The 26,116-nt window shown below is 37.4% G+C and overlaps 1 protein-coding gene across 5 annotated transcripts in view; it reads right to left on the minus strand.

The window, feature by feature from the left end:
• Window positions 1-26,116, minus strand: part of Trpc4 (transient receptor potential cation channel subfamily C member 4) — a 200,386-nt gene that overhangs the window by 40,662 nt on the left and 133,608 nt on the right. For 3 of the 5 annotated variants that reach the window (XM_045155285.1, XM_004660026.2, XM_004660024.2), the window contains exon 4: window positions 10,943-11,279. The exons of 1 other annotated variant lie outside the window; for it this stretch is intronic. In XM_045155285.1, coding sequence (XP_045011220.1) covers window positions 10,943-11,279 — 337 coding nt within the window. Of the gene's footprint in view, window positions 1-10,942; window positions 11,280-26,116 lie in introns of those variants that run through there. One more of the 5 variants, XM_045155287.1, reaches the window with a different exon arrangement.

Consider the following 26,116-nt stretch of genomic DNA (forward strand, 5'->3'; position numbering starts at 1 on the left):
TCCTGTCTCTACCTTCCAAGTACTGGCGTGTGTTGCTACCCTATCTTTTTTTTTTGTGGGCACTGGGGATTAAACTCAGGTCTCCATACTTGCAAAGCAAGCACTTTATCCTTTGTGCTGTCTCCCTGTAAAATTGCTGTTTTCCACAAATGCATTTCAAATTAACCTTCAGCTGAAGATTTAGTGATAAGAACTAGACCATGTCAGAGGAGGGAGGCCCAAGCCTGCAGTGAAGCAGGAATTGGTTCTGTAACCTTAGCTAAATCATCTAACCTTTCTCTTTCATACGTCACACGTCAAAGAGATGTTGGATTAATTGTACTTCAATAAAGGAATTCTACTCTAATCAGATAGACATTCAGACATCATTTCTTCTCATTGATATTATCAAATTTATTACAATTGATCAGTAAAATAGCTTTCATGAGAGATTAAAAACTTCCAGGTATAAGCAGATGCAGACTTACCCCAGAAAGCACAAATTGTACCCTTAATGCAAAAAGAATAGAAAGACATAATCAAAGATGTATTTCCTCAATTGTCTTCTGAAGAAATGCTGGCATGAGTAAAAATGTAATCTCTAAAGTTCATCCTATCTTGATGCCTTGCTGATCCAGTTGCTTTCAAATTCATATGTACTAGAAAATGAAACAGATTTTGAAGTGCCTGCTAAGCCATCAGAACATTAATGTTTATTGCCTCTTGAAGATAAATTGCATTATCACTGTACCCACATCTCTCAAACTGGAAAGCAAAATGTGCATATTAACAATCTCTAAAATAGGTAACTTCAAATATTCTGTGAGTAGTTATATACAGGACAAAAGCACTAGAGCTAATTGCTTTGGGTATCAGAAGAAGCCCATGGAGAAGAATTTATCCAGAAGCAGCAATGAAGGCTGGAGAAATGGTATTGCAGTCAAGGCACTTGCCTATGAAGACTAAGAAACCAGGTTTAGTTCCTCAGTACTTGCATAAGCCAGAGGCACAAGGTGGAGTTTGTTTGCAGTGGCTGGAGGCCAAGGAGAGCCCATTCTCTCTATCTGCCTCTTCCTCTGTCTCTCAAATAAATGAATTTATATATATATCTTAAAAAAAGCAGCAATGAGCTCAATGCAATGGTACATTTTAACTTGAGAATTCTGTAATTTCTGAGAAGCCTCTTCTTATGAGAAAGGTCCAAGGAAATGAAATGTCAACGGGAAATTTTAACTAGATAACTTCAAATGTTTTCTAAGAAGCTCAAACTTCTGATATATGCCCTGCTTTTGTGGAGTTCGTTGTGACATTAATTGACCATACAAAAATTTTACTTTACTTCTACTTTTTGCAAAGCATAAAATGGATAAAAACAAAGATTCTGATGAAACTTGGAACTCATGCCATTACTTTTTAACTAACTTGAGCTGTAGATAAATTTCACAATCAAGGTTTACTGAGTAATGTTTTGGATTTTTTTAAAACACAAAATTGAAGATCATTTCATAAAACTCTTGTCACCACATACCTGTTTGATTTCTATCTGCTACAATCATGTCAGGAAATTGCAAGTTTCATCACTTCTGGGAGCATTCACTGAAGTTTTGAACAAACAGCCATTAGAAAAATGGGATAATGCTCTTAACCAGCTGAAAAGCGCTTTCCAACAGCCAACTATTCATGGTAACTAAAAATGGGCCAAAAGGGACAAAGCTTGTGGGCGCTTGAGTCATAGAGTGTTTGTCCTGTTCCCATAATGGAACATTTCAAAATGTCTCTTTCTGTTTATAAACAGCTGACATGATTTCTTGGAGTCATGGCGGAAGCTTAATTACATAGCTTGATGTCATGACTGTGGGGGCCAAGAGCTGAAAGTATATAGTGGAAATAGTCAGAAAACTTCTGTTTAAAAAACACTTCGGTGTGGCTAGAAGATTTTTATTGATTTATTTCGCTCAGGTGCATGCATGTGCTATCTTTTGTGTCCTGCCCTGAGAAGAGAAGCTGGCTGTGCGGATGTGAGGTAGCCAACAGTTCTCACGCGCCACATTTGCCAGCCTCGATTTCAAGGTTTCAAGTGAAAGCTGTGTAATTGAAAAGAGATACCTGGCCTTGCCCATCTTGCTGGAGGTACTTAAACACTCAGTAAATAACAAACCAAAATAAAGAGTGAGCCACCTTTGTACAAAAAAAAAAAAACAAACAACTTCCAAGGGACTGTTATTCAAGCCCTGATGCCAGGGATCTGACCTCAGAGTCTCTTCACAGAACACTCAGCACCACGCTGCCACACCCAATCAATGGAAGTAAAAGCACAGAGAATTTCTCCCTGCTGGAACCTTGCTTTGTTTTGTTGTTCAAATCGGAGAATGGAAAAAAAAAAAAATAAAGAAAGAAAGAAGGAGTCTCCAGTCAGAGGTCTTTCTGTTCAAAGAGTAATTGTGATACTGTGTTATTTCCCACAGCAGAGAGTGGCATTATACCACACCCCTAGGAGAAACGGAGTTTAAGGGCAGCTCTGATGGTCTCAGCATGTACTTATAATCTAAGCTATGATGGAGACAAGAGCCCATAAAGTCCACTTTCAGAAGGCAAAGTTGGGGGAGAAAAGAACTATCAATTTTCCTTTTTGAGGGCTACAAAGAAATCCTAGAACACTTTCTATTACCAAACACCTATCCCCTCATCCCATGACCAGAAGGAGAAAACACTCTTGGATGACAGTGATGTTTTTGTGTTATTGGAGAATAAATATCAAAGATAGATGAAGTTAATTACTCTTCTATTCTTTTTAAATATTTTATTCATTTATTTGAGAGACAGATGCAGATTGAGCCAACGAGGGAGGGAGAGAGAGAGAAAAAAAAATGGGTGGGCCAGAGTCTTTAGTCACTACAGATGAACTCAAGATGCATGTGCCACCTTGTATATCTGGCATATGTAGGTTCTGGGGAATCAAACCTGGGCCCTTAGGCTTTGCAGGCACATGCCTTAACCACTAAGCTATCTATTCAGCCCGTGTATTCTTAATACAAATGAAAGACCCCAAGAAAATCTTTCAATCTGAATTTTCACAAGAAGAAATTGGTATTTTTCTCCTTGCTGGGCCACATTCCTTGGCTACTGACTGGCGTTATCTCTCCCCTGGCCAAGCTTATCATGCAAAATGGAGAATTCATGAGACATGTCACTAGGGTGGCTGGTGGCAGCCTGACTTCCTGACTTTTAACCGCTTGGTTACAAGTTTTAAAATGGCCTGAGCCTACTGCCTAACAATTAAAAGTTTCGAGAAGTTGATATGAAGTAGAGGTAGCATTGAGAAGCCAGGTTCTGTGGTGTTTTGGTGGAGCACTGCATGAGGCAAAAGAAGTTGAGCATAAATCCTCTGGCCAACTAAAGAGGGACTTGTTAGAGCCACAGAATCCCAGTAGGGAGGGGTTGGTGGGTACTGGGGTGAAGGGACTAGAAGATGTCAGGCAAAGTTGAATCTGAGTGAGCACACCCTTCAATGTAGAGGCCACAATGCCCTTCAGGAGAGTCAGCCGTCAGGGTCTGTTACACCGGCATTTGGGAATAGATCTCCAGAAAGGAAAAGCACTCAATAAATATATAGGTGTGGCAAGGGTATCAGTCAGGTAATGAAGGCCTTTGACTCATGCCATCCTCTTCCCTGAAGCAATGGGAATGAGCAGAGAGTTTATATTTTTTCCTCCACCCCAAGATTGGCCCTGAAGCAGAAGCAAAAGCTAGATAATTTCTGGCTTTCTAAGACAAGTCCCAGGCCTTCATTGAGAGGAGAAAAATCAGTAAGCTGATTACAAGTTTCAAGTTTTAAAATGGACTGAGTCTGAGCCTATGTTTCTTTTAACTTATTGTTGTAACTTTTTACTTATTTATTTATTTATTTATTTGAGAGAAATATATATACATATACATATATATATATACATATATATATATGTATGTGTGTGTGTGTGTATATATATATATATATATATATATATATATATATATATATAGAGAGAGAGAGAGAGAGAGAGAGAGAGAGAGAGAGAGAGAGAGAGTTTAATCGGCATGCCAGGGCCTTCAGCCAGTACAAATGAACTCTAGATGCATGTGCCATCTTGTGCATCTGGCTTACATGAGTCCTGGGGAATCACGCCTAGAACCTTTGGCTTTGAAGGCAAGTGCCTTAACCACTGAGAAATCTCTCCAACCCTGAGCCTACTTTTTAACAATTCAAAGTTTTAAGAAATTGATATCTAATAGAGATAGCACTAAGTAACAAGATGCAACACCTGATTTAGGGTGACCTTAGAGATTTGCCAGACAAAGAAAAGATATTTTGCAACTGGAATCCAGTGAGCCTTCTTCCTAGCAATTGTTACATGAGCTCAAAATTTACATGAAAATTGATTCCAGAATTGTAATCTTGAGTGTTTTAAAAGGACCACTGCAGCTTCTAAATCAACTAACAAGGATGATAACTCAGCATCCAAATTTCTCATACAAGTCCACAGTGCCCACGTATTTGTCAGAAGCCATGAAGAATGACCACCTTAGTTGAACAGAGAATATAACAGAATACACATCCTTAATTTGAAAACTTTGGGAAAGCCCTTAAGCCATAACAGTTTTGACATTATTATTTTGACATTAGAATGATATGTAGGAATACAGAATTAAGGAAGTACATACTTTCAAAATTTACTAAAAAGGGATGTCATGTTAGTTTTAGATTAAGATTAGAATGTACAAATTGAGAATTCTGGATTATCTGATAGTTTATAAAAAAATATAGCTCCTTAAAAACCAAATGGAAAGTTCTAGCAATGCAATGACATTCTTTTCACAGGAGTTTGAGTAATAAAAATTTTTCCATTAATATTAAAGCATAGAAATTTTACATAGATGGGAAAATAAATGCTACCCAAAGCCATTGCTTACATCACCTTTGCAAGGAGTAGCAGTAACTTCTAAATATATATTTTGGGTGAGTGAATTAAATATTTTAACTAAAAAGATTAACTTTCCAATTAAAATAAAGTTCTGAATACTTTTTATTAAACAAATGCAGGCAATGAATTACATTTAACCCTTTACATTGTCCTGGGCATCCCCTATATACACACATCCACATTGTTTCTCTCTCTTTCTGTCTTTCCTCTCTCTAAATAAAATATTTTAAAAAGCATATCACTGGGCTGGAGAGATGGCTTAGCGGTTAAGCATTTGCCTGTGAAGCCTAAGGACCCTAGTTCGAGGCTCGATTCCCCAGGTCCCATGTTAGCCAGATGCACAAGGGGGTGCACGCGTCTGGAGTTCGTTTGCAGAGGCTGGAAGCCCTGGCGCACCCATTCTCTCTCTCTCTCCCTCTATCTGTCTTTCTCTCTGTGTCTGTCGCTCTCAAATAAATAAATAAATAAATAATTTAAAAAAAAAGCAAATCACTTACTCTGCATTAGTATGTGGATACGCATGACACAATAAGTCTTTAAATTCCATACTCTGAATTTTCCTGTGAGTATGTATAACTCTATAAAAAGTGTCTTTAAGGTAGGGAGATGGCCCAGCAGGTAAAAACACTTCACTATATGTGCGGGTGAGGGCCTGATGCTAGGTACCCACATAAACTATCGAGCATGGTCATGCATACTTGTAACCCTAGTCCTGTGGGAAGTGGAGACTGTGGGGAATGAGACTCTCTGAGCTCACTGGTCAGCCAAGTGTGAAAGAAAATTGCAGCTCTAGATTCAATAAGAGACTACTTCTCAAGAAAATAATGTGGAGGAACCATATCAGAGGACACCAGATGTTCTTTTGTGGCCTCTCACTGTGTGCACATGGAGTGCAAAGTGATAGAAAAGTATATGTACATTAATAAGCCCTTGAATATTAGATTATTGTTTTAAAAATATAGCTAGATATTCTGTACCTGTGTCTGAGTCTGTATGTGAAGAAACCATGTTTTCTGAGATTATTTGAGCATTATGCCAGGGGCAAAAATGGGGAAAGGCTATAAGCTAGCTTTTTATAATTAAAAGAATATCTTTTGTAGCTGCCTGAGGAGATAGATAAAGCAGGGACTAGGCTAAAAGCATAAGTGCTTGAAACCATAGGACCTTAGTGACTGTTAGAGAAAAGATGGAAAACTGGGTGGCTGGAGGCTTAGCTCAGTGGTAGATCACATGGTTAGCATGCACAAGGCCTTGGGTTCATTCCCTAGCACCAAAAAAAAAAAAAAAAAAAAAAGATCACAAAATCAAGAGTGAATGTGTGTATGTATGTGCATATATATATATATATATATATATATATATATATATATGTATGTATATATATATACACACACACACACACACTCACACACATATATATATGTATATATATACAAGCATATATAGAGATAACATATATATGTACATGTCTGCATATATGTACATGTATGTATATATGTATGTATGTATATAATATATATGTGTGTGTATATATATATATATATATATATATATATATATATGTACATACATTCACATCCACACATTATGTATAGATATAGATGGTTGGCTGCTACAAATATCAAGATGAGAATTCAAACGCCATTTTTCTTTCCATATTTTCCTGTTGGCATACCTGTTAAAATTATCAGACTTGTTAATATCAACCTTTTAAGCTATAAAATATACAATAACTCATGTAAATGAGAAGCCAATGTTGCTAAAGAAAGATTGCTAAATAAGTCTGTGTTACAGCAAGACGGATGATCTGGATGTTACGAGCAGTTCTTAGTTATGCCCAGGAATTCAATAAGACCTATTTTTAACACAGCTGAGATCTCTTCCTATGCTCCGTCTTTTCCTCAGTTCACCCTTCTCATCATCACTCTCACTGTGCATAGATTTACATGCTGTTTAACCGTGGCATATTCTTAGGCACAGTCGTAATGCCAGTCACTTCAGCAGACATTTCATTTCCTCTTGGGAGCAAAGCATCTTCTGCTGTTAATACATGCCAACCTTCATCAAAGTGCTACTGCTTTTATAAAAATGTGATGCATCTCATGTTTGTCAAGTTGATTACATGTGTACATATCAACTGTGTGTTTGTGTGTGTGTGTGTGCACATGTGTGTGTGTGCACATATGTACACACATTCACTTTTGTGCAAAATAATAAAGCTAAGGCGCACATTTTGTTGCTACAGTTTAGTTTTAACATATATTGAGGAAAAATTCAAATAGGGTGTAAGAAGGTCTGTAAACTAGAATGTCAAGTTTTGGGGGTTTGCTTATATTTAATTCTATATTATCTAATGAAACAACCTCTGCTGGAGATAAAACTACTACTACTATCTAGATGCATTGTCAATATGTTCATTATACACAAAAATACATTTAGTTTCCAGGTAAGTGTAAAAAAGGAGTTTCTTCTATGAATATTCTGTGCCATATCCCCAACATTACATGTTAAAATCCAACTGAATAATTCCAGAGCCTGAATACTGGTATATCAGAACATTGGAAGACCCAGACCTGGCCTTGCATGGTGCCGCTACAGTCCTGTGGCCTGTCCTGCTCTCTAGAAAACCCAGTTCTGTCACCAGAACTATGGGAGTATTTGATCACACATTTCATTATTTTCCCAACTTAAATGGGTAACTGATCAATTTGAGAAACACATTGGTAATTGGATGAATAGCCCTACATATTTACTGAGAGAGTTCTAACAGAATTACATGTGATTATTTTTACCACATGGCTCAGAACTATACATCAAGATGACTAGACTCAAAACTGTGTTCCTAGTTGTGAAGTGTTTTATTTTATTTTTTTAATGAAGATATATCTATACTCTGGGGCAATAGAAATGTCCGTAACATTTAATACAAGCAAGTCTGGGGAAAAATTAATCCAAATGGTTTCTCAGCTGGAGGAGTTACAATGTACTAATTTTGTCACTGCACAGGGATATGAGAGCCATTGTATACCATTTTATAAAAAGAGTTAATACTGAAAAGATTTAAATTTCAGTAGTCAATACCATGGTGAACTTTAACAGGAAAGATGTTGAGAAAACATAAAATACTATTCTGCCATTGGTTTAACAATGTGAAAAAGGATTAGTTGGAAAAGATAAGCCTTAAATTTGGAGAACTTTTCCATCCAAAAAAATCCTTTAAATATATAAGACAAATATTTTTAGGGGTAAGCAAAACGAGATGTGTGAATGAACATTTCTCATGTACACATGTTTGGGGATAGCTTCAAGCATGCGAGAAAGCTGACTTTAGTATAAATATATATTACAATACCACATCATTCACAGAGGTGATATGGGTTTAAAACAGGCCAATGCATGCAGAGTTGAAAAAAATCTGTAGACAGAGTTCTAACCTGTCATAACAATTAACTTGCTTGGACACCCTGATCATTTCCATATGTCACTCTGCCTTATTGTTATAAATCTAAATGTCCTGAAACTCAAGGTTGTTCATATATCAGCTGACAGGACTGGGTAAGGAAATATAGATGACTGATGAGTACAGTCATGAAATCAGGACCTGCCTTTTACCCTAGATCACATTTTTGATTAAAAGGTTGAAATATTTCTGCCCACCCTCTGCCCCTTCATCAAAACAGTAACTCTCTCCCTAAAGACGGCAGCCACTATAGTCATCTACTACAAAATCCTTCATTGTAAAGATGAAGACACTGAAAATCCTAAAACTATGTGATAGTCCACAATTTTACAGTCCCTGAGAGGTATAGACTGCCATAAGTATTCAAGTTCAGTGCCTTTTCCACAGCAGCCCCATGGCATAGCACATAGCATTTATCCTCACATTTCTACAGAACTTAGAACTGTGTCTTAGATGCCAGGCACTCAAACTTACAAGCATTGGGGACAGTAAACTAACTATGTTAACAAATCCACTTGATTTATAAACACTCTTTTTCTCATGCCATATTGTTTAAGCAAGATAATGTTTCACATGAATTTTGTTTTTATCTAGGAAATAACTTTTCATCTAAATCTTCCAAGATAAATTAACTCTTTGTAGTCAAAATATACTGAGAAAATGTTGCTTATAGCAGATAGGCCAGTCTGCTGGAATTATGATTCTCAGAATTAAATCTGTACATTAACCATGTAGCTGAGGTTTGGATGTGGTTTCTTTCATCCAATTTTCAAGAAATATTCTAATGAAAAAAATTCACACATAGGAAGCAGTCAATAATTTTTAATTGCAGAAGTTGTTCAAAAGTTTGTAATGTCTACTTTTTTATACAATACTTAACATTTTCTACCACTGTGATCATGAATTTATTACCTATTAATTCCAGAAAAATGTATGGTCCATAGCCAAGCATGGTGGCACACAACTTTAATCTCAGCACTCGGGAGGCAGAGGTAGGAGAATCACAGTGAGTTCAAGACCACCCTGATACTACATAGTGAATTCCAGGTCAGCCTGGGCAATAGTGAAACCCTACCTCAAACAACAAAAACAAAAACAAAATCATGGTCCATAAGTCAAATGCTTTTTAGATTTTTATATCACAACAACACAAATCATTGTCTGTATTGTAAGTGTTTAATGTGCTTTCATTGATTGAATGAAGACTGGACAACCCACATATGTGCATGTGGCTCTGCATCTGTAATACTCTTTTCTAAACGCAATGTGTATTCCACTTGAGAAATTAGATTTTCAGGCATTTAAGTTATCCATAAATGGTAGAGAATGCCTTAAATTCTTCTATAAGAATTTGCTCAAAGCAAATTTTTATGAGAAAATATCATATAAAAATACATTCCTCATGTGAATTACATAATTTAAGTGAGAATAGGCAATGGAATTTTTTCTTTGGTATTAAATGTAATGTCAAAATTTATTTTTGAAAAGGGTGCTTCTTGTTGACCTAAATATTCATTTTAATTTAAGCAAGATCACAATTTATATACTTGAGATATATTAAAAATTAGTGGCATATGTAAACCATCAGATCTCTTATAACTACGAAATTTTTCTTCCTGTTACCCAGAGTGTTTATAACTTTTAGAATCAAAACGGTGATCTATGTCATATTCAGACTGTCTTCTCTTCTTCAAGCTTTGCCTCACTTACAGTCTCCTCAGCAGTTTTGAAGTTAACCTGAACAGATCTTTTGAGAATATAAAATTTGTCATATTTTCTAATGAGATGGATATTATATCACAAAGATTTAAGATGATGAGCTAAACTGAGAAAATGTGATTTCTCAGCAAACTACAGTAGGATGCAGAAAAAAGTTACAAGGCAAATTTTAACTCTGGCTACAATAGCAACAAGAATGAAAAAGAAGGTTTTTCAGTAAATAAAAATTCCTATTTTCCTCTGATATGTGGAAGAGCTAAAATAATTCTGTATCTATGATAAAAAATATACATAGCTGGAAAATAGCCTATGGTTAAATTTCCTATTTTTCTAACTGTAAAAATTTCAAGTAAGTCTTTAAAAATAGTTGAAATTTCTTTACATATCCAAACCATAATTTTTCAGAGTGAGCTATACATATCTTTATAAAGCAAGTTAAGAGAATTAAAGGGAGGGATAGATTAGCTAATGGCAAAACCCTTTCATAGCTCATGCTAAGGATCTTGATTCAGTTCAGCACAGGAAAGAACATATTATATATGGTAATAAAATATTGAAAAGCTTTAAAACAGAAACAAATAAACCCAGAAAGTAATTTGCGGGGTTTGAAGTCATTAAAATCTGGAATCCTATAGCATCAAGCTTCCCTTTATAGACTGCCTTTTGAGAGTTTGCAAAGTAATGGCCTAGTTGTATTGATTAAGTCTTGGAGCTACCACAGTTATAGGTACTGTTATGTCCAACATTAACAAAATATTCTTTCTGAGCAATACAATTCCATGGAAGTAACACGTTTTTATTATATTTTCTATAGTAACACATTTACCCAGGACCCACGGTAATATCATCCACTCGACGATGGTTGGTGGTGGACCTTGCCTGTTCAAGTCTGACCTGTCGATGTGCTGAGAGGCAAGCAGCAACAGGAACAAAAAGGTCAAATAGGAGGCTGTGTGGCAGATAAACTTGATAAATGGCTTTCTGATGAACAGTCCAAGTGGGCTTTTAGGAGCAATCAGGTAGCACACAGAGAAGACAGGAAAAAGAAGTCCTATGATGAAACATGTCACCATCTTAACGGCCCAGTGTCTTCTCCTCCAGCCTGGGAATTCATCATACCAGCGGGATGCAAGAAGCTGTTGGCAGTTTGGCTGGGCAACAAACTAAGAGGAAAGGAAAATGACAGAAAAAAAAGTCCTTGTTACATATAATGGCGTCAATTCATCTGTGAGAACAGAGAAGAATTTTTAAGGACACTTAATGTTGTCGTTAGGTGATCAATGCTTTAAGTAATCCTGTGAAGCAAGCCCATATATTGAAATTCTGTTTTCTCCTAGGCACAGTTGCTATGTGCTTGTTGAAATTCAACTGAAGTGAAAATATGGTGGCTACACTTGATTCTTGATTAAGCGAAACATAGGAATACATATATGTATATATTCCTATGTTTCAGTCTTATTTTATATATATATATATATATATATATATATATATATATATATATATATATATATATATATGGTGAAATTAAAATGTTTATGTCACAACTCATTTGTTTATTGATTTTTATTTTAATTCTTGAGTGAGACTTTTAACATTTTCTATAATAAATACATCATTTTACCATTATAAAAGCACATGTTCTATTCGGTTGAGTCAATAGAAAATATGTAGGGATATATAATGGTCAACAGAATGTAAATTGTCATAGGTGAATGTGGTAGAAATAATTCCTAAACATTATCAATTATCATTCACAAAACATTTCAAAACCATGACATTAATTCACCCAAGAAATATGTTTGAAATGAAACACAAATATCACTTATATAATTTTGAGGATGATGACAGAAAGTATTGTAAGAAATCTTGAAAATCAGACAAGGAAGATGGTTTAATGGGTAAAGTGCTCCCCAGAGAAGTATGGGGACCTGAGTCCATATCTCTGGCACCCATGTGACATGTGCCTCACTTTCAATGCTGGGGAACCAGAGGTATGAAGATATATAGGACACAGTGGTTAGTTATTCTTAATGAATCAGTTAGGGTCAGTGAGAAACTCGAGTTTAAAAGGTGGGGAGTCACCAAGGAGGGCACATGATGTCAACATCTGGCCTCCTACCCACATGTAAGCACATCTAAACACTAACATTTGCTCCTATGCACATCAATACACACACATATACATGTATGTGAACACACATATATGCAGTCATTCACAACACACACACACAAATAAAGAAGTTTCTAAATTTATCCAAGGTCACATGTGAGGAACAGGTTGTGAAACATATAAGTTCCTTGTCCATTATTTTTCTAGACACTATCATTCTCATTGGAATTGACAACTCAGTCACTATGATATGAATGGGAGGAAGTTTTCTACTATGCTATGGCCCGGGAATATGTCTCAGCAAGCATGTTTGGACAGAAGAAGGGAGAAGGTAATCCAAGGCAAGTCATAGTGGAATAGCAACAGCCTACGTTGTTCAGAACATGAGTATCAGGTTTAAGGAATGCCTATGAATCGCCGAGTGGAGTAGAAATTTAAATGCCTTGTAAGAACATTTCTGTTGGCATCTGAATAGAATTTCTCTACTGGTTTTGTTCACAGGCATCCCACATATCCCATTCTATTTCTTCGGTTCTCAGCCATATGGACCTCCTTTACTCAAGCAAGACTCAGGCCTGACTTTTTAAAATTTCATATCCTTGATGGTTTCCAAGTGAACAGTCCCTGGGTAATCAAAAAGACTGTCTTCTCTGAGTGCCGCAGGAGAAGTGGGAGGACAAGACGAAGGAGCAGATCAGCTTAAGTCAGCATTTGATACCAATGACATGAGTATTAGCTTTTCTTCATCTTGCTCTGTATGCTTACTCAACAGAGAAGACGGTGGTGAAAGCAACACACAATAACTAAAATTATGCTAATGGGTGAAGTAAATGACCAAACTCTAAAAACTCTCATATGACGTATGTAGGTTTCACCACTTTCTAACAATGTTAATCTTTTTATATATTGGACCTTATGAAAGACTCAAGATATAATGCTGTCATACACATACTCAGTCCACTATGTGTATATTAATTCCCTACAAATATGCTGTAACCATAGGACTGAGATAACCTTAAAGAATTCTTGAGAATAACTATAAATATACCCAGGTGTGGTAGCACGTGGCTGTAATCCTACCACTTGAAAAGTACTGGCGGGAGGATTAGAAGTTCAAGGTCAGCTTTGGCTACACAGCAAGTTCTCGGCTAGTCTGGGTTCCATCATAAGATCATGCTTAAAAAATGAAAGAATAAATATAAACATAATTTTCTCAACATGTTTTTATAAGTTTCCTTTCTACTACTCAATCACAGTAGTATTCCCTAAATTGTATCTATTATTAGATTTTTCCATGCAAAATTAATTTCACAGTACTAAATCAGTAACAAGGTTGAGGGTTAAGAGAATTAAAACCTTCTTTTTTTACAGGAATCATAATCTTTAATTGTTAAAATAGATTATATCATAACCATCCTTCTCTCCTTCCTTCTTTATTCCTTCCTCCCTCATTTTGTCCTATGTTTCTTCTTATCTGGATCTTTCTTTCTCTATTTCTCTTGATTTGGGTCATTTGGAGGGCACTCAGCTTTACTCCATTTCCCTCAGAGGACTTCCTCAGAAAACTGTCATCTGTCTCTTTGACAAAGCTACTGGTCCCTCCAGTGAACTACCTCAGTATGTCTATCATCTTATCATCAGGAAGCTGGGAGCCTGCAGCTCTTGCCTCCTCTAATCATCATTCTACTGGAGAATAGATATGAACAAAGATCATTTTCTGCACCATCCCAGGACTTGGAGAAGTGGTGTCATTGCAGGTACTCAGTATTTCAACCTCTTCTCTTCCTACAGAGGTTGAACCATTTCAGCAAGACCCCTGCCATTACACTGAAATCCACAAATATTTTAATTGTGTAAATTCCCAATTGTGTCATACATTTATGAAAGAGGCAGTGAAAAATACTTGAAAATGTCCAGGGCTGGGGAGATAACTCAGCGGGTACCTGAATTCCGGTGGCAGAGTCTGTGGAGGTAGTGTTTGTACCCCCCCACTACTAGAGTGAGAAGCGAGTTAGGGGCAGAAGAAGAACTGCCCAGAAGGTCATGGCCCAGTTAGCCTGGTGGTACCACAGCAAACGGTGAGAGACCCTGCCCCCAAAAGGGCAGAAGGCAAGGATCCATCCTCAAAGTTGTCATTTGATCCCTATACACATGAAATTCATGCACATGCCCACATTCACATACACACAAAATGTATATACACACATAACACACATGCCTATCCATACACACATACATCAACAATTTCCTATCATTCATTATAAATAACCTTTAAAAACGTTCAGCTTAATCTTAACAGTATTTATAGCATCACTGATTCACAGGAATCCAAATCCTGAAGATACAGAATTTAAATCTAAATTACTTTTTATAAATATAGGAATTGAGATCAGAAGATGATCTGAAAAATAATTCTATACTTAATACCACCATACATATCAGTCTGTTGCTACAGTTGTATCTTCCAAAGGGCTTTCTGGAGATACTTCTATTTTAATTGGCATAATACATTGTATTCTTTAGATAGGCAACAAATGAAGAAACTAGTTTTTTAAAAAAATATTTCATTTATTAATTTGAGAGCGAGAAAGAAGGAGAGGGAAGGAGAGAGAGAGAGAAAGAGAGAGAGAATGGGCACATCAGGTCCTCTAGCCACTGCAAACTCCATATGCATGCACCACCTTGTGCATCTGGTTTTATGTGGGTCCTGGGGACTTGACCATGGGCCCTTTGGCTTTTCTGGCACCTTAACTGCTAAGCCATCTTGCCAGCCCCAAGAAACTAATATTATTGTTTTAGAGTTATGGCTTTCATGTAATGGAATTGCAAAAACATAAAACAGTGTTGTCTTGAAAAATGACAGATATGAAGCCTTAATCTGGTCCAGAACTGCAAAGTGAACATTTCCACTGATACAAAGAAAAATGTGCATATGGATTTTCATACCATCTGAGGTGGGGAGGGGTAGTCATGTGTACTAGGAATATCCAATTTAAAGAAAAACCTTTGACGATTATAGCTTTGCCTTGTTTGATATTATCCTTAAGGTTAAATTGTCAAGAGATTTTTTTTTTCCTAATGGAAACTTGCTACTTGAATGTCACACAGACAGTTAAAATGGAACAAATAAACTTTTTTTTTCTTTAGTTTTTTTTTTTGAGGTAGGGTCTCACTCTGGCCCAGGCTGACCTGGAATTAACTATGTAGTTTCAGGGTGGCCTTGAACTCACGATCCTCCTACCTCTGCCTCCCAAGTGCTGGGATTAAAGGTGTGCACCACCACGCCCGGCTAGGAACAAGTAAACTTTTAAATAATGTTGATTCATACTGCTTACTCCCTGTGCGTGTCATAATTGTGGGGGGCACAATACATACATAGATGAGAATGGATTCTCTCCATCCTCTAATGGAGTACATTAAAATTTACAGACTCCCTGGCATCAATAAACAAACTTTACTGTAATTTTCAACCTCTCTTTGGGCATTTGACTGTGCAATTACAACAAGAAAACAAAGGACTCATATTTCTAAAAAGGGACCAGGATTTGCTCAGACACCATTGTAAAACACACAGAGGGCAGTCATCATACGTGGAGATGCTGGACACCTCACAGCATCAGTGAAATGCAAAGTGATCCTACAAGGAAGCAGCACACTTGGCACTTGTGGGGGATGTGGTGGAGGCAGAATTTTTTATACATCAAAATGCAACACATAGTGGTCACTATTTCAGAAATTAGCTTTCAGTCTTGTATTATTTTTAAAATGTGTATGAGGAAAGGAGGGAGAGGAGGCAGACAGTGAGAAAGAGTGAGAGAGAGAGAGAGAGAGAGAGAGAAAGAGAGAGAGAGAGAGAGAGAGAGAGAGAGAGAGAGAATGGGCACGCCTTGGCCTGTTGCCACTGCAAACAAACTCCAGATGTGTGATCCACCTTGTGCATCTGGCTTTACATGGGTACTGGGGAATGGAACTCAGGCTATCATGTCTTGCAAGCAAACACCTTTAACTTCTAGGCATCTCTCCAGCCCAGTCTTGTCTTGCTTTAATTAAACATGTATTGTCATTCTAACACTTACAATCTATCTAAAATAAATCAAGGACTTGCCCACATAAAGATTTGCATAAGAATGACACACTAGATTTGTTTGTAAGAGTTACAAAGTGAAATAACCCAAATTTCCATATTCACATGAATGGGTATGCAACATACAGTATGTTCATGCAACCTAAGATTACTCACATCTAGAAATAACGCATTGGGCTGAGGAGATGCTTAGCCAGTAAATGTTCTTGCCACACAAGCAAGAAGGACTGAGAAGGCCTGAGACCATCTGAGCTCAAGTCCCCTGTGTCCATATAAGCAGAAAACAGTTGGATATAGCCATACATGCCTGTAGCCCTAGTCTTGTGGGGTCAGAAACCAGAGAATCGCTGGGGCTCATGAAAACTGCAGTTTTGGAGAGGGAGAGAGAGAGAGACTGAAAATTTAATCAAGTATCTGATCTAAATATGTGCAATTTATTGTTTTCAATGACACTATTAGAAAACAAGTCTATCCCTATTTTCTGGGGCTACAGAGGATAATGTACCTGCAATCAGCTACCAACCTTTTTTTAAATTTTTCCTAATTTAAAATGATCATATTTGAACAAATATAAGTTGGTCAAAATATCCTCCTACGACCTTTTTTTGGCCATTTTCTCTTCCACTGGCCTACTCATTTCCAACAAGTAAGAACCTCCTTTATCTTGACTGCTTTTTTGCCCACCTTCATCATGCATGCTGCTATGTTGATGAGCTCCATATTGTGACAGTCTTGTGGAAGTAATGGCAGCCTCTGAGAGGCCACGAAGTTATGGACCTGAAGGCAGAAAACAGTGTTCCAAGGTATTGATTGCTCCCTGTCCTTTGTATCTTATGTTCTTTCTGCCCTCTCTTCTGTAATATTCTGTGAGCCTTGGAGAGCATAATAATTATGTCTCATTTAGCACTGGGCACTCAAACATCACTTATTCTCAGCACATTGAATGGTCTTGAGTCTACCAAGTAGTTACTATTATCTGCAAAACAAAGTTTCTCTGAACAAAAGTGAGGGCAGCACGAGCCCGGCAATGGTGGGGTATGCCTTTAATTGCAGCATTCAGAAGGCATAGGTAGGAGGATTGCTGCAATTTCAAAGCTGGCATGAGACTATGTAGTGAATTTCAGGCCAGCTTGGGTTAAAGCAAGACCCTAATTCGAAAAACAACAACAAAAGATTAATAAATATTAGAAGGGAATTTGATGGGCATACTGTATCCTTCCAGTCAACCAACAGTAATGGCTTCCCTGTTAACCTCCATGACCTTCCCTGCCATAGTTTTTGTCCAAGGTGTTCGCTACTGTGAGTGAATTCCCTTCCATGGATTGGGCCTCAGATCCAATCAGAGAGCAGTTGGTTATCAAGCTTCTTACAAAATCCTCTTAACTTTCTCCTGTGTGTATTTTGTTTCACCTTGGTACCACCCGTTAGTTCATCTATCTTGGGATAACAACATATATAATACAGATATTATTTCAGAACAAAACCAAGAAACTGGTCTATTTTCTGTATAAGCCCATTAGGTTCTAAATTCTTCTTCTAACCTATACAAAATCTTGCTGAGTATGCTTCTGTGTGAGAGTGGAGGACTATGTATGGTATGGTGTATGTACATGTGTGTTGAGATGTGCATACTCCATGTTGCATGCATGAGGACACCAGAGGAGAATTTCAGCTAACATTCTCTGCTGCTTATTTGCATAACTCCTGGAGATGGAGTCTCTCCCTTAACTAGAAGCTGCCATTCTTTGTCAGACAGCCCCAGCAATTCTCTGATTTATATTTTAATTCCAGAAAAACTGATGAAAAAGGACAGATGTGTCATTCATATGCTTTAAGCCTCCTTATGTCCTAATGAAATTCTTTTCTCTATCTGGTTGTTTGAGTAAGCAGAGCTATGAATATCTAATGTAAGTATAATTAGAAAGAAAGACAAACCAGCATTAAATATCTTCTCTCCTTGAACATTGAGAAGAAACATTGAGAGAAAAAAAAAAAAATCGAGAAGAAAATAACAACATTCGGGGTTGGAGAAATGGCTTAGCAGTTAAGGCATTTGCATGCAAAGCCAAAGGACCTCAGTTTGATTCCCTAGCACCCATGTAAGCCAGATGCTCAAGATGATACATGTGCCTGGAGTTCATTTGCAGTGGCTGAAGGCCCTGGCAATGGTGGCATACTCCTGGTGTGCCCATTTTCTCTCTCTCTCTCTCCTTCTCTCACTCTCTCAAATCAGAAAATCAAATTAAAAAAAAAAAGAAAATAACAACATTAAATTTATATTGAAAACACATTGCAAAGCCAAAGGACCTGGGTTCTAATCCCTAATATCCACATAAAGCTAGATACATAAGGTGGTACATGCATCTAAAATTTGTTTGCAATGACTACAGGCCCTGTCACACCCATTCTCTCTCTCTCTCTTTCTCTCTCTCTCCTCTCCCCCATGCAGATAGAAAAAAATGAGAAAATGAAATTTTTAGAAAAATGGTCGAACTTACTCAACAAACTCACACAGTCACAGAAATACAATTGAAGCGTTGCATGGTCTTATTCATTTGTAGCTCCTAACCTGGATCAGCCCAAGATGCTGACATACCTAAGAGGCATCTAGAGGTCTGGACAATAAGGAGGGTAGGGCTTGAGAGGAGGGTAAGGGTGTGTGTGTGGGGGGCAAAACTGGACCCAAGTGGAACTGGTGCCATGGAATCCTATATATTGGAAGATAGACTAATAGGTTGAACCCTCAAAAGGACCTTGAGGGGAACACCTGAATCTAAGGGCCCTGGAGAGGGTGAGATGAAGCCTAACCTTAAATTTTTCCTGTTTCTTTCTTTCTTTTTTCTATTTTTTTTCTTTCTTTTCCCTTGGAACTGTTGTATAACCCCCATTATACTCCCCGGATGTGGTTAGCACCCACAATGAACTATTGATCAAAGACCTACAAGGTTTCACCAAACAAGACAGACTTCTGTCAGAGCACTTTATTACCCACCAAAGTAAAGTGGTAAGACCCTACTGCTGAGGACACCATATACTGTTGATACAGAACATAGAGAGACATGGCTGGAATCTGGGAGAGAGCCAGTCCCCAGACAGTTAGCCTATCTAGTGCTATAAGGTGCTACATGAGCTACTGGGTGAAAGTGTCTGACATCTGTCTGAGCAACTGGAGGTCAAAGCTACCCAGAAGCAAACAACCTGATGTGATGCTTACACAAGTACAATAGTGGCACACAGCCATGGTGGGTAACCAACTCCTCTTAGATTGACTAACAGATCTTCTCAGTGGAAAGTAACCCATATCTGGAACTGGGAATCAAGTCAGAATCATATCCAAATAATGAGTTTGCTTTCCAATATCAAGCTCCCACTAATCTTGGGCTACCAGAGGGTCTACACCCATTAAATTCTCTGTAAACTAATAATTGTTATCCCATTTAATCTGTGCTGACTTCATTCTCCATTGAAGAATTTGTTTCTCTTTTTCAGACAGAATCAGGATCTGAGAAGAGAAATGACCCATCGTACTTCACCAGGGCCCCAGCTAAAACCATAGAGTAACTGGGGAAATGAGCAAGAGTGCTGCTTTCTTGGTGAACATGATATCAGCAAAACAGTGAAGTAGATAGACACTGAGGACACTCAATACCTACCCAGAGATCCAGAGGCTCCTAAGAGCCCACCAGTGAAGTAGACTTGAAACATACCCAACATGGTTCAGGGAATTTCACAGAAGAGGGAGAAAAAAGATTGTTAGAGCAACAAGTTGAGACATTATGCACAGAGACATTGTTTTTTCTCCAGAACTGATGGTTGCCCACACAATGCATGAGCCACAATCTCCATGGGGATGACCTGCATTCTCCAACTAGGAGAGTCACTTTGGAGGGGGTCAGGGGTAAGGGAAAGGATGGTACCAATTTGTGCTGTTCACATACTAAGCATGTCCATAACTAATTAAAAAAAAAGTATCTGGCAAACTCAGGGAGATATCAATACACCTCCACAATGTGCTCAGCTGGGGTACAGTGAGGGAGTAAGGGCAAGTGTTACTGCTTCTGAGCCCTACAGGCAAGGTATGGATGTGACCACACACTGAAGATATTCTGGACCTCCAAATCAGCTTTTATATCAGCCACCAACCAAGAGTTGCTAATGAACTTGCTACCTCCACAATATGTGCATTTGCAGTTGTAACCCCATCCCACTCCAATCTGGCTCAGATCTAAAACAGAGCACTCACTGAAGATCCTACAAGGGGAAACACTTGTTTCCTGCTTAATAAAAATAAAGCTTTTACCCCGAGATGGGTAGACCCCCCAATGAAAAAAAAAAAAACACAGACAAACCTACAAAATAAAAAAAAAAAAAAAAAAAAAAAAAAAAAAAAAAAACAGACAAACCTACAAAATGACCAGAAAGACAAACTGCCACATCTCCACCAAGGTTGCCTAGCAGTGGAAGTCTCCAATAAAAACAGAACAGAGCTTGAATTCAAAAATGAAAGCACACTAAGCTTCACATAAATTCAGTGAAACCCTGACCAAGCACATGGCAGAACTTGAAACAAGAACCAATCTTGACATAAATGAAATGCACACAGCTTTTTTCACTAGGCTTGACTTAATTGAGGAAAACCAGACAGATCTCAAAAGAGAAATAAAGGTATTGAAGGTAAGTCAACAAATAGAAGATATCAGCAACCAGCTGATAAAGCTTAATGAAGTTATGGTTAAATTAAAAGAATGAATTCCAGGGAGCAACAAGAAAATCAAACTTCTCCCAGAAATTGGACCTTAAAAAATCAAATAGAGCTTTTAAAAGCTGCTATAGAAGCTCTCACTAAGAGAGTCAATCATATGGAAGATTGAACCTCTGAGATGGAAGACAAGACAGAAGAAATTTACTGGGAATTCAAAAATTCTGATAACTTTAAAAAAACATGCAAACAGAATCCAAGGGAATTGTGGAATACCCTAAAATGAACAAAAATCTGGATCATTGTCATACCAGTATTGAAAGAAATCAGGTCAGAGTCATATAAAATATGTTCAACAAAATTATTGAAGAAAATTTTCCTAATTTCTCAAAAAAGAGGCCCATCCAGATACAGGAAGCTGTCAAAACATCAAACACACAGGGCCAAAGAAAAAACTGTCTAAGGCACATCATAATTAAAACTCTAGTCAATGAAAACAAAGAAAGAGTGCTAAGGGCAGAAAGAGAGAAATAACTCAAAATATACAAAGTCAATCCCATTAGCATTATGTTAGATTTTCCAATGGAAACCAGGAAAGCCAGAAGGTCTTGGAATGGAGTACTTCAAATACGAAAAAAAAAAAAAATACAAACAAAACAAACAAACAAACAAAAACCTATGACTCCCAACACAAATTACTATACCCAATAAGAGCTAGAGAAATGAAAACTCTCTATGACAAAAGCCAGCTCTATGATTATATGAATACAAAGCCAAACCTACAGAGAATACTTCAGTGAATATTCCACACAGAAGAATTGAAAAACCAACCTCAAGAGCCTATAAGAGGACAAACATGATAACCAAAATTAGAGAAGACATAAAAAACATTCAAATCACCAAATCCCATAAACTCTACAGCATGGCAGGGATTAAGTAAAAACTCAGTTATAACAAAAGAGTATTGCACTTAACTGACTCATCAAAAGACACAAGTTAATAGAATGGATCAGAAAAAATGGACTATTCCATCTGCTGCCTTCAAGAAACCTACCTCGCCATTAAAGATAGATACCTCCTTAGGGGCAAATGATGAAAAATTATTTTCCAAGCAAATTGAAATAGAAGTAAGTGGGTGTAGCTACATCAGTAACTGACAAAATAGGCTTTACACTAAAAATGATTAAAAAGGATAGCCAGGCATGGTGGCCCATACCTTTAATCCCATTATTTGTGGGGCAGAGGTAGGAGGATCGTCATGAGTTCAAGGCCTCCCTGAGACTACATAGTGAATTCCAGGTAAGCCTGGGTTAGAGTGAGACCCTACCTTTAACCCCCTTCCCCAGAAATAATAATAATAAAATTAATTAATTCATTAATTAAAAAATGACAACAAAGACCACTTCAACAAGAAGACATCACAATCATAAATCTATATTCACCAAACACTGGTATACTACATTTTATAAAGTAAAATCTACTTGACAACAAATCAGATAAATCACAATACCATCACAGCAGGGGACTTCATACTCTACTATCATCATGAGACCAATGATCCAAGCAGAAATTCCACAGGGAAATAATAGATCATAACAATGTTGTAGATCAATTAGGTCTAACAGACACCTACAGAACATTCCATCCCAACTCTATAGAACACACATTCTTCTCCATAGCCCACAGAATCTTCTCCAAAATACATGAAATATTAGGGGATAAAACATGCCTCCAGAAATTTAGGAAATTTGCTGTAACTTACTGTATCATATCAGACCACAATATGGCAAACCTATAAATTAATAATAAGAGATACAAAAGAAATTGTACCAGCTCCTAAAGACTGAAAAGCATACTATTAAACAATGAATGAGTCAAGGAAGAAATCAAAGGAAATCGTAAAAATTTCTTGAACTGAATAATAATGAAAACATAATATTCCAAAACTTATGGGACACAATGAAGGCAGTCCTAAGGAGAAAATTTACAGTACTAATTGCCTTCATAATAAAAACATAGTCTCAAATCAATAGCCTAATCATCCACAAAAAGGCATTAAAAAACAAGAACAATTCAACCCTAAAAGTTCCAGATGGAAAGAAATAATTAAGATCAGAGAAGAAATTAATGAATTGGGAACCATGAAAATAGTTAAAAATTGATAAAACTAAGAGCTGATTCTTTGAAAAGTAAACAAAATTGATTAACCTCTGACCAATTTGATAACAGGATAAAAGGGAAGTTTCAAATCAACTAGGTCAGAAATAAAAAGGAAGAAGTTACAACAGACATCAATGAAATTGAAAGAATCATCAGAAATATTTCCAATAATATATCCATAAAATTGGATAAGATGGAAGAAATATAGGAATTCCTACACACATACCACATACCCAACTAAGTCTAGAACAGATAAATCTCCTAAACAAACCTATTATATCAAATGAGATTGAAAATATAATAATAATAATAAACCTCACCAAAAGGAAATGTCATCCAAGATCTGATGAATTCTCAGCCAAATTCTATCAAACCTTCATTGAAGAACTAACACCACTTTCTCTGAAGCTTTTTTACATAATCAGAGAATAGGGAATGATCCTCAACTCCTTCTATGAAGATAGTATCACCTCAGTACAAAAACCAGACAGAAGTACAACCAAAAAATGAAACTGTAGACCTGTATCCCTGATAAACTTATATATAAAGTCCAGAATAAAATTCTCACAAAGTGAATTCAACAACACATCAAAAACATTATCCTCCTTGATTAAGCAGACTTCATTCTATCCCAGGGATATAGGGATGGTTCAACATACAGAAATAAAGTAATGTGATACTCCACATAAGGAAGAACCACATGATCATTTTAGTAGCTATAGAGAAGACATTCAACAAACTACAATATCACTTCATGGTCAAATAACCTAGTAATAACACTAACCAAGGATGTGAAATACCTATATACTGAAAACATAAAAACACTTGAGAAAAGAATTGAGGAAGACTTGAGAAGAAGGAAAGACATTCCAATGTTACTGGATAGATTATAATTAATATTACAAAAATGGGAATTCTACCAAAAGCAATATACAGATTCAACACAATACCAATAAAAATCCCAGCATCATTCTTCACAGAGATAGAAAAAGTAATCTTAAAATTTACAGGGAATGGCACAAAGTCTTGGATATTCAAAAATATTCTCAGATAGTTATGGTTATTGGTTATGGTGATAACTCCAGAGATATTTCTTTACCTCTGGAGTTATCACAATAACCAATTGGTGTTGTTTGATTCATGTGTCCCCCATCAATTTAGGTGTTCTGAATGCTAGTTTCCCAGCTGATGGAGATTTGGGAATTAACACCTCCTGGAGGCAGTGTATTGTTGAGGGCAGGCTTATGGATATTATAGCAAGTTTTCCCTTGCCAGTGTTTGGCACATTCTCCTGTTTCTGTTGTCTATGTGATATTGGTTAGAAGGTGATGCCCACCCTCTGCTCATGCCATCATTTTCCCCTGCCACCATGGAGCTTCCCCTTAAGTCTATAACTAAAATAAACATTTTTCCCACAAGTTCCTCTTGGTCAGGTGATTTCTGCCAGGGACATGTACCTGACTGCAACAGCATAGTTGGTCCCAAAGAATGGGGTCATTACTGCTAGATACCTGACTGTTTAGCTTTGGTCTTTTGGAGCTGGTTTTCAAGAGGAATGTGGAAGTATTTGAAACCTTGGCCTAAGAGATACCTTGCAGTCCTGTAAGTACAGCTTGATGAACTATTCTGGTCAGAGTTGAAAGACTTGCATGCAGTAAGAACTGTGGACTATGAGGTATGACTTGTGAAGGTGAGAAAGAGCATTGCCTGGACTGGGATAGAAGCAGTTGATGTGAGAGGCTAGCTGTTATGCCTGCATCCTGAGAAGTTGTACAGGGTTGCATTGTGTAGAAATGAACTGATGTGAGCAGGGGGATATGGCACAGAAAAAAATAAATATTTGGGCTGAAATTGCTGTCTGTTAAGCTACAATTGTTTGAGAGATTGCAACCATTGAGATTGGGCCTACTGACCTATCCTGGGACAACAGAAAGGATGTAGTCTTTTGAAGGGGACTGAATGCTGAAGGAGTGTCCTATTGTTCAAAGCTTGCTTTATTCCTACCTGGATTAACAAACTGGCACCCCACCTGGTATTATGGAGTATAAGAAATGCATGAAAGATAAGGTCACTGAGTTTGCAACACAGTCTTGAGTTTTTGGCCATGGGGAGTGTGTATTAGGTTTGCTAGATTGCCTACATGGAGACCTGATGGAGCCGTGTGGATGGACTATGTTACAGTGGAGACACAGTGGAGATGCTGGGACCACAAGATGGCTGCTAAGGAAAGCTGCTGGCCCCAGATGAAGTTTTCCATGACTGTGAGCAGCCTAGCTGGGGAGCAGGGTGGATTTGGAAATCCAGAGACTTGTTGCTGGCTAGAATTATTAGACTTGGAGATTTTTCACTGACTAGAGTTGATGGACTTGTAGCTACAGAGTTTGCTGTTTTTCCTGTTTAAGTCTTGTATTAGTTAAATATTTCTTTGCTATGCCCAATGTCATTTTTTGCATTGTGAGTGTTTGTTACGTGTTATCATGGGTTTTAGGCAGATTTTTTAGTATTATGGCTCAGTTGAAAGATCTTGGCTTATGGAAATGATTGAACATTATTAGGGTTGATAAAAACTATTGGAACTTTTAAAGATGGACTGAATGCATTGTATTTTACATGGATGGTTATCAGTTTATGTAGGTCAGGGGCGGATTGTGGTGGTTTGATTCAGGTGTCCCCATAAAATTAGGTGTTCTGAATGCTAGTTTCCCAGCTGATGGAGATTTGGGAATTAACATATTATGAAGGCAATGGATTGCTGGGAGTGAGTTTATGGATATTATAACCAGTTTTCTCTTGCCAGTGTTTGGAACACTCTTCTGCTCCTGTTGTCCACCTGATGTTGGCCAGGAGGTGATGTTTACCCTGTGCTCATGCCATTGTTTACCCCTGCCATCCTGGAGTTCCCCTTGAGTCTGTGAGCCAAATTAAACCTTTGTCTCACAAGCTT

The sequence above is a fragment of the Jaculus jaculus genome, chromosome 7 (genome assembly GCF_020740685.1).
Source record: "Jaculus jaculus isolate mJacJac1 chromosome 7, mJacJac1.mat.Y.cur, whole genome shotgun sequence".
NCBI lineage: Eukaryota > Metazoa > Chordata > Mammalia > Rodentia > Dipodidae > Jaculus > Jaculus jaculus.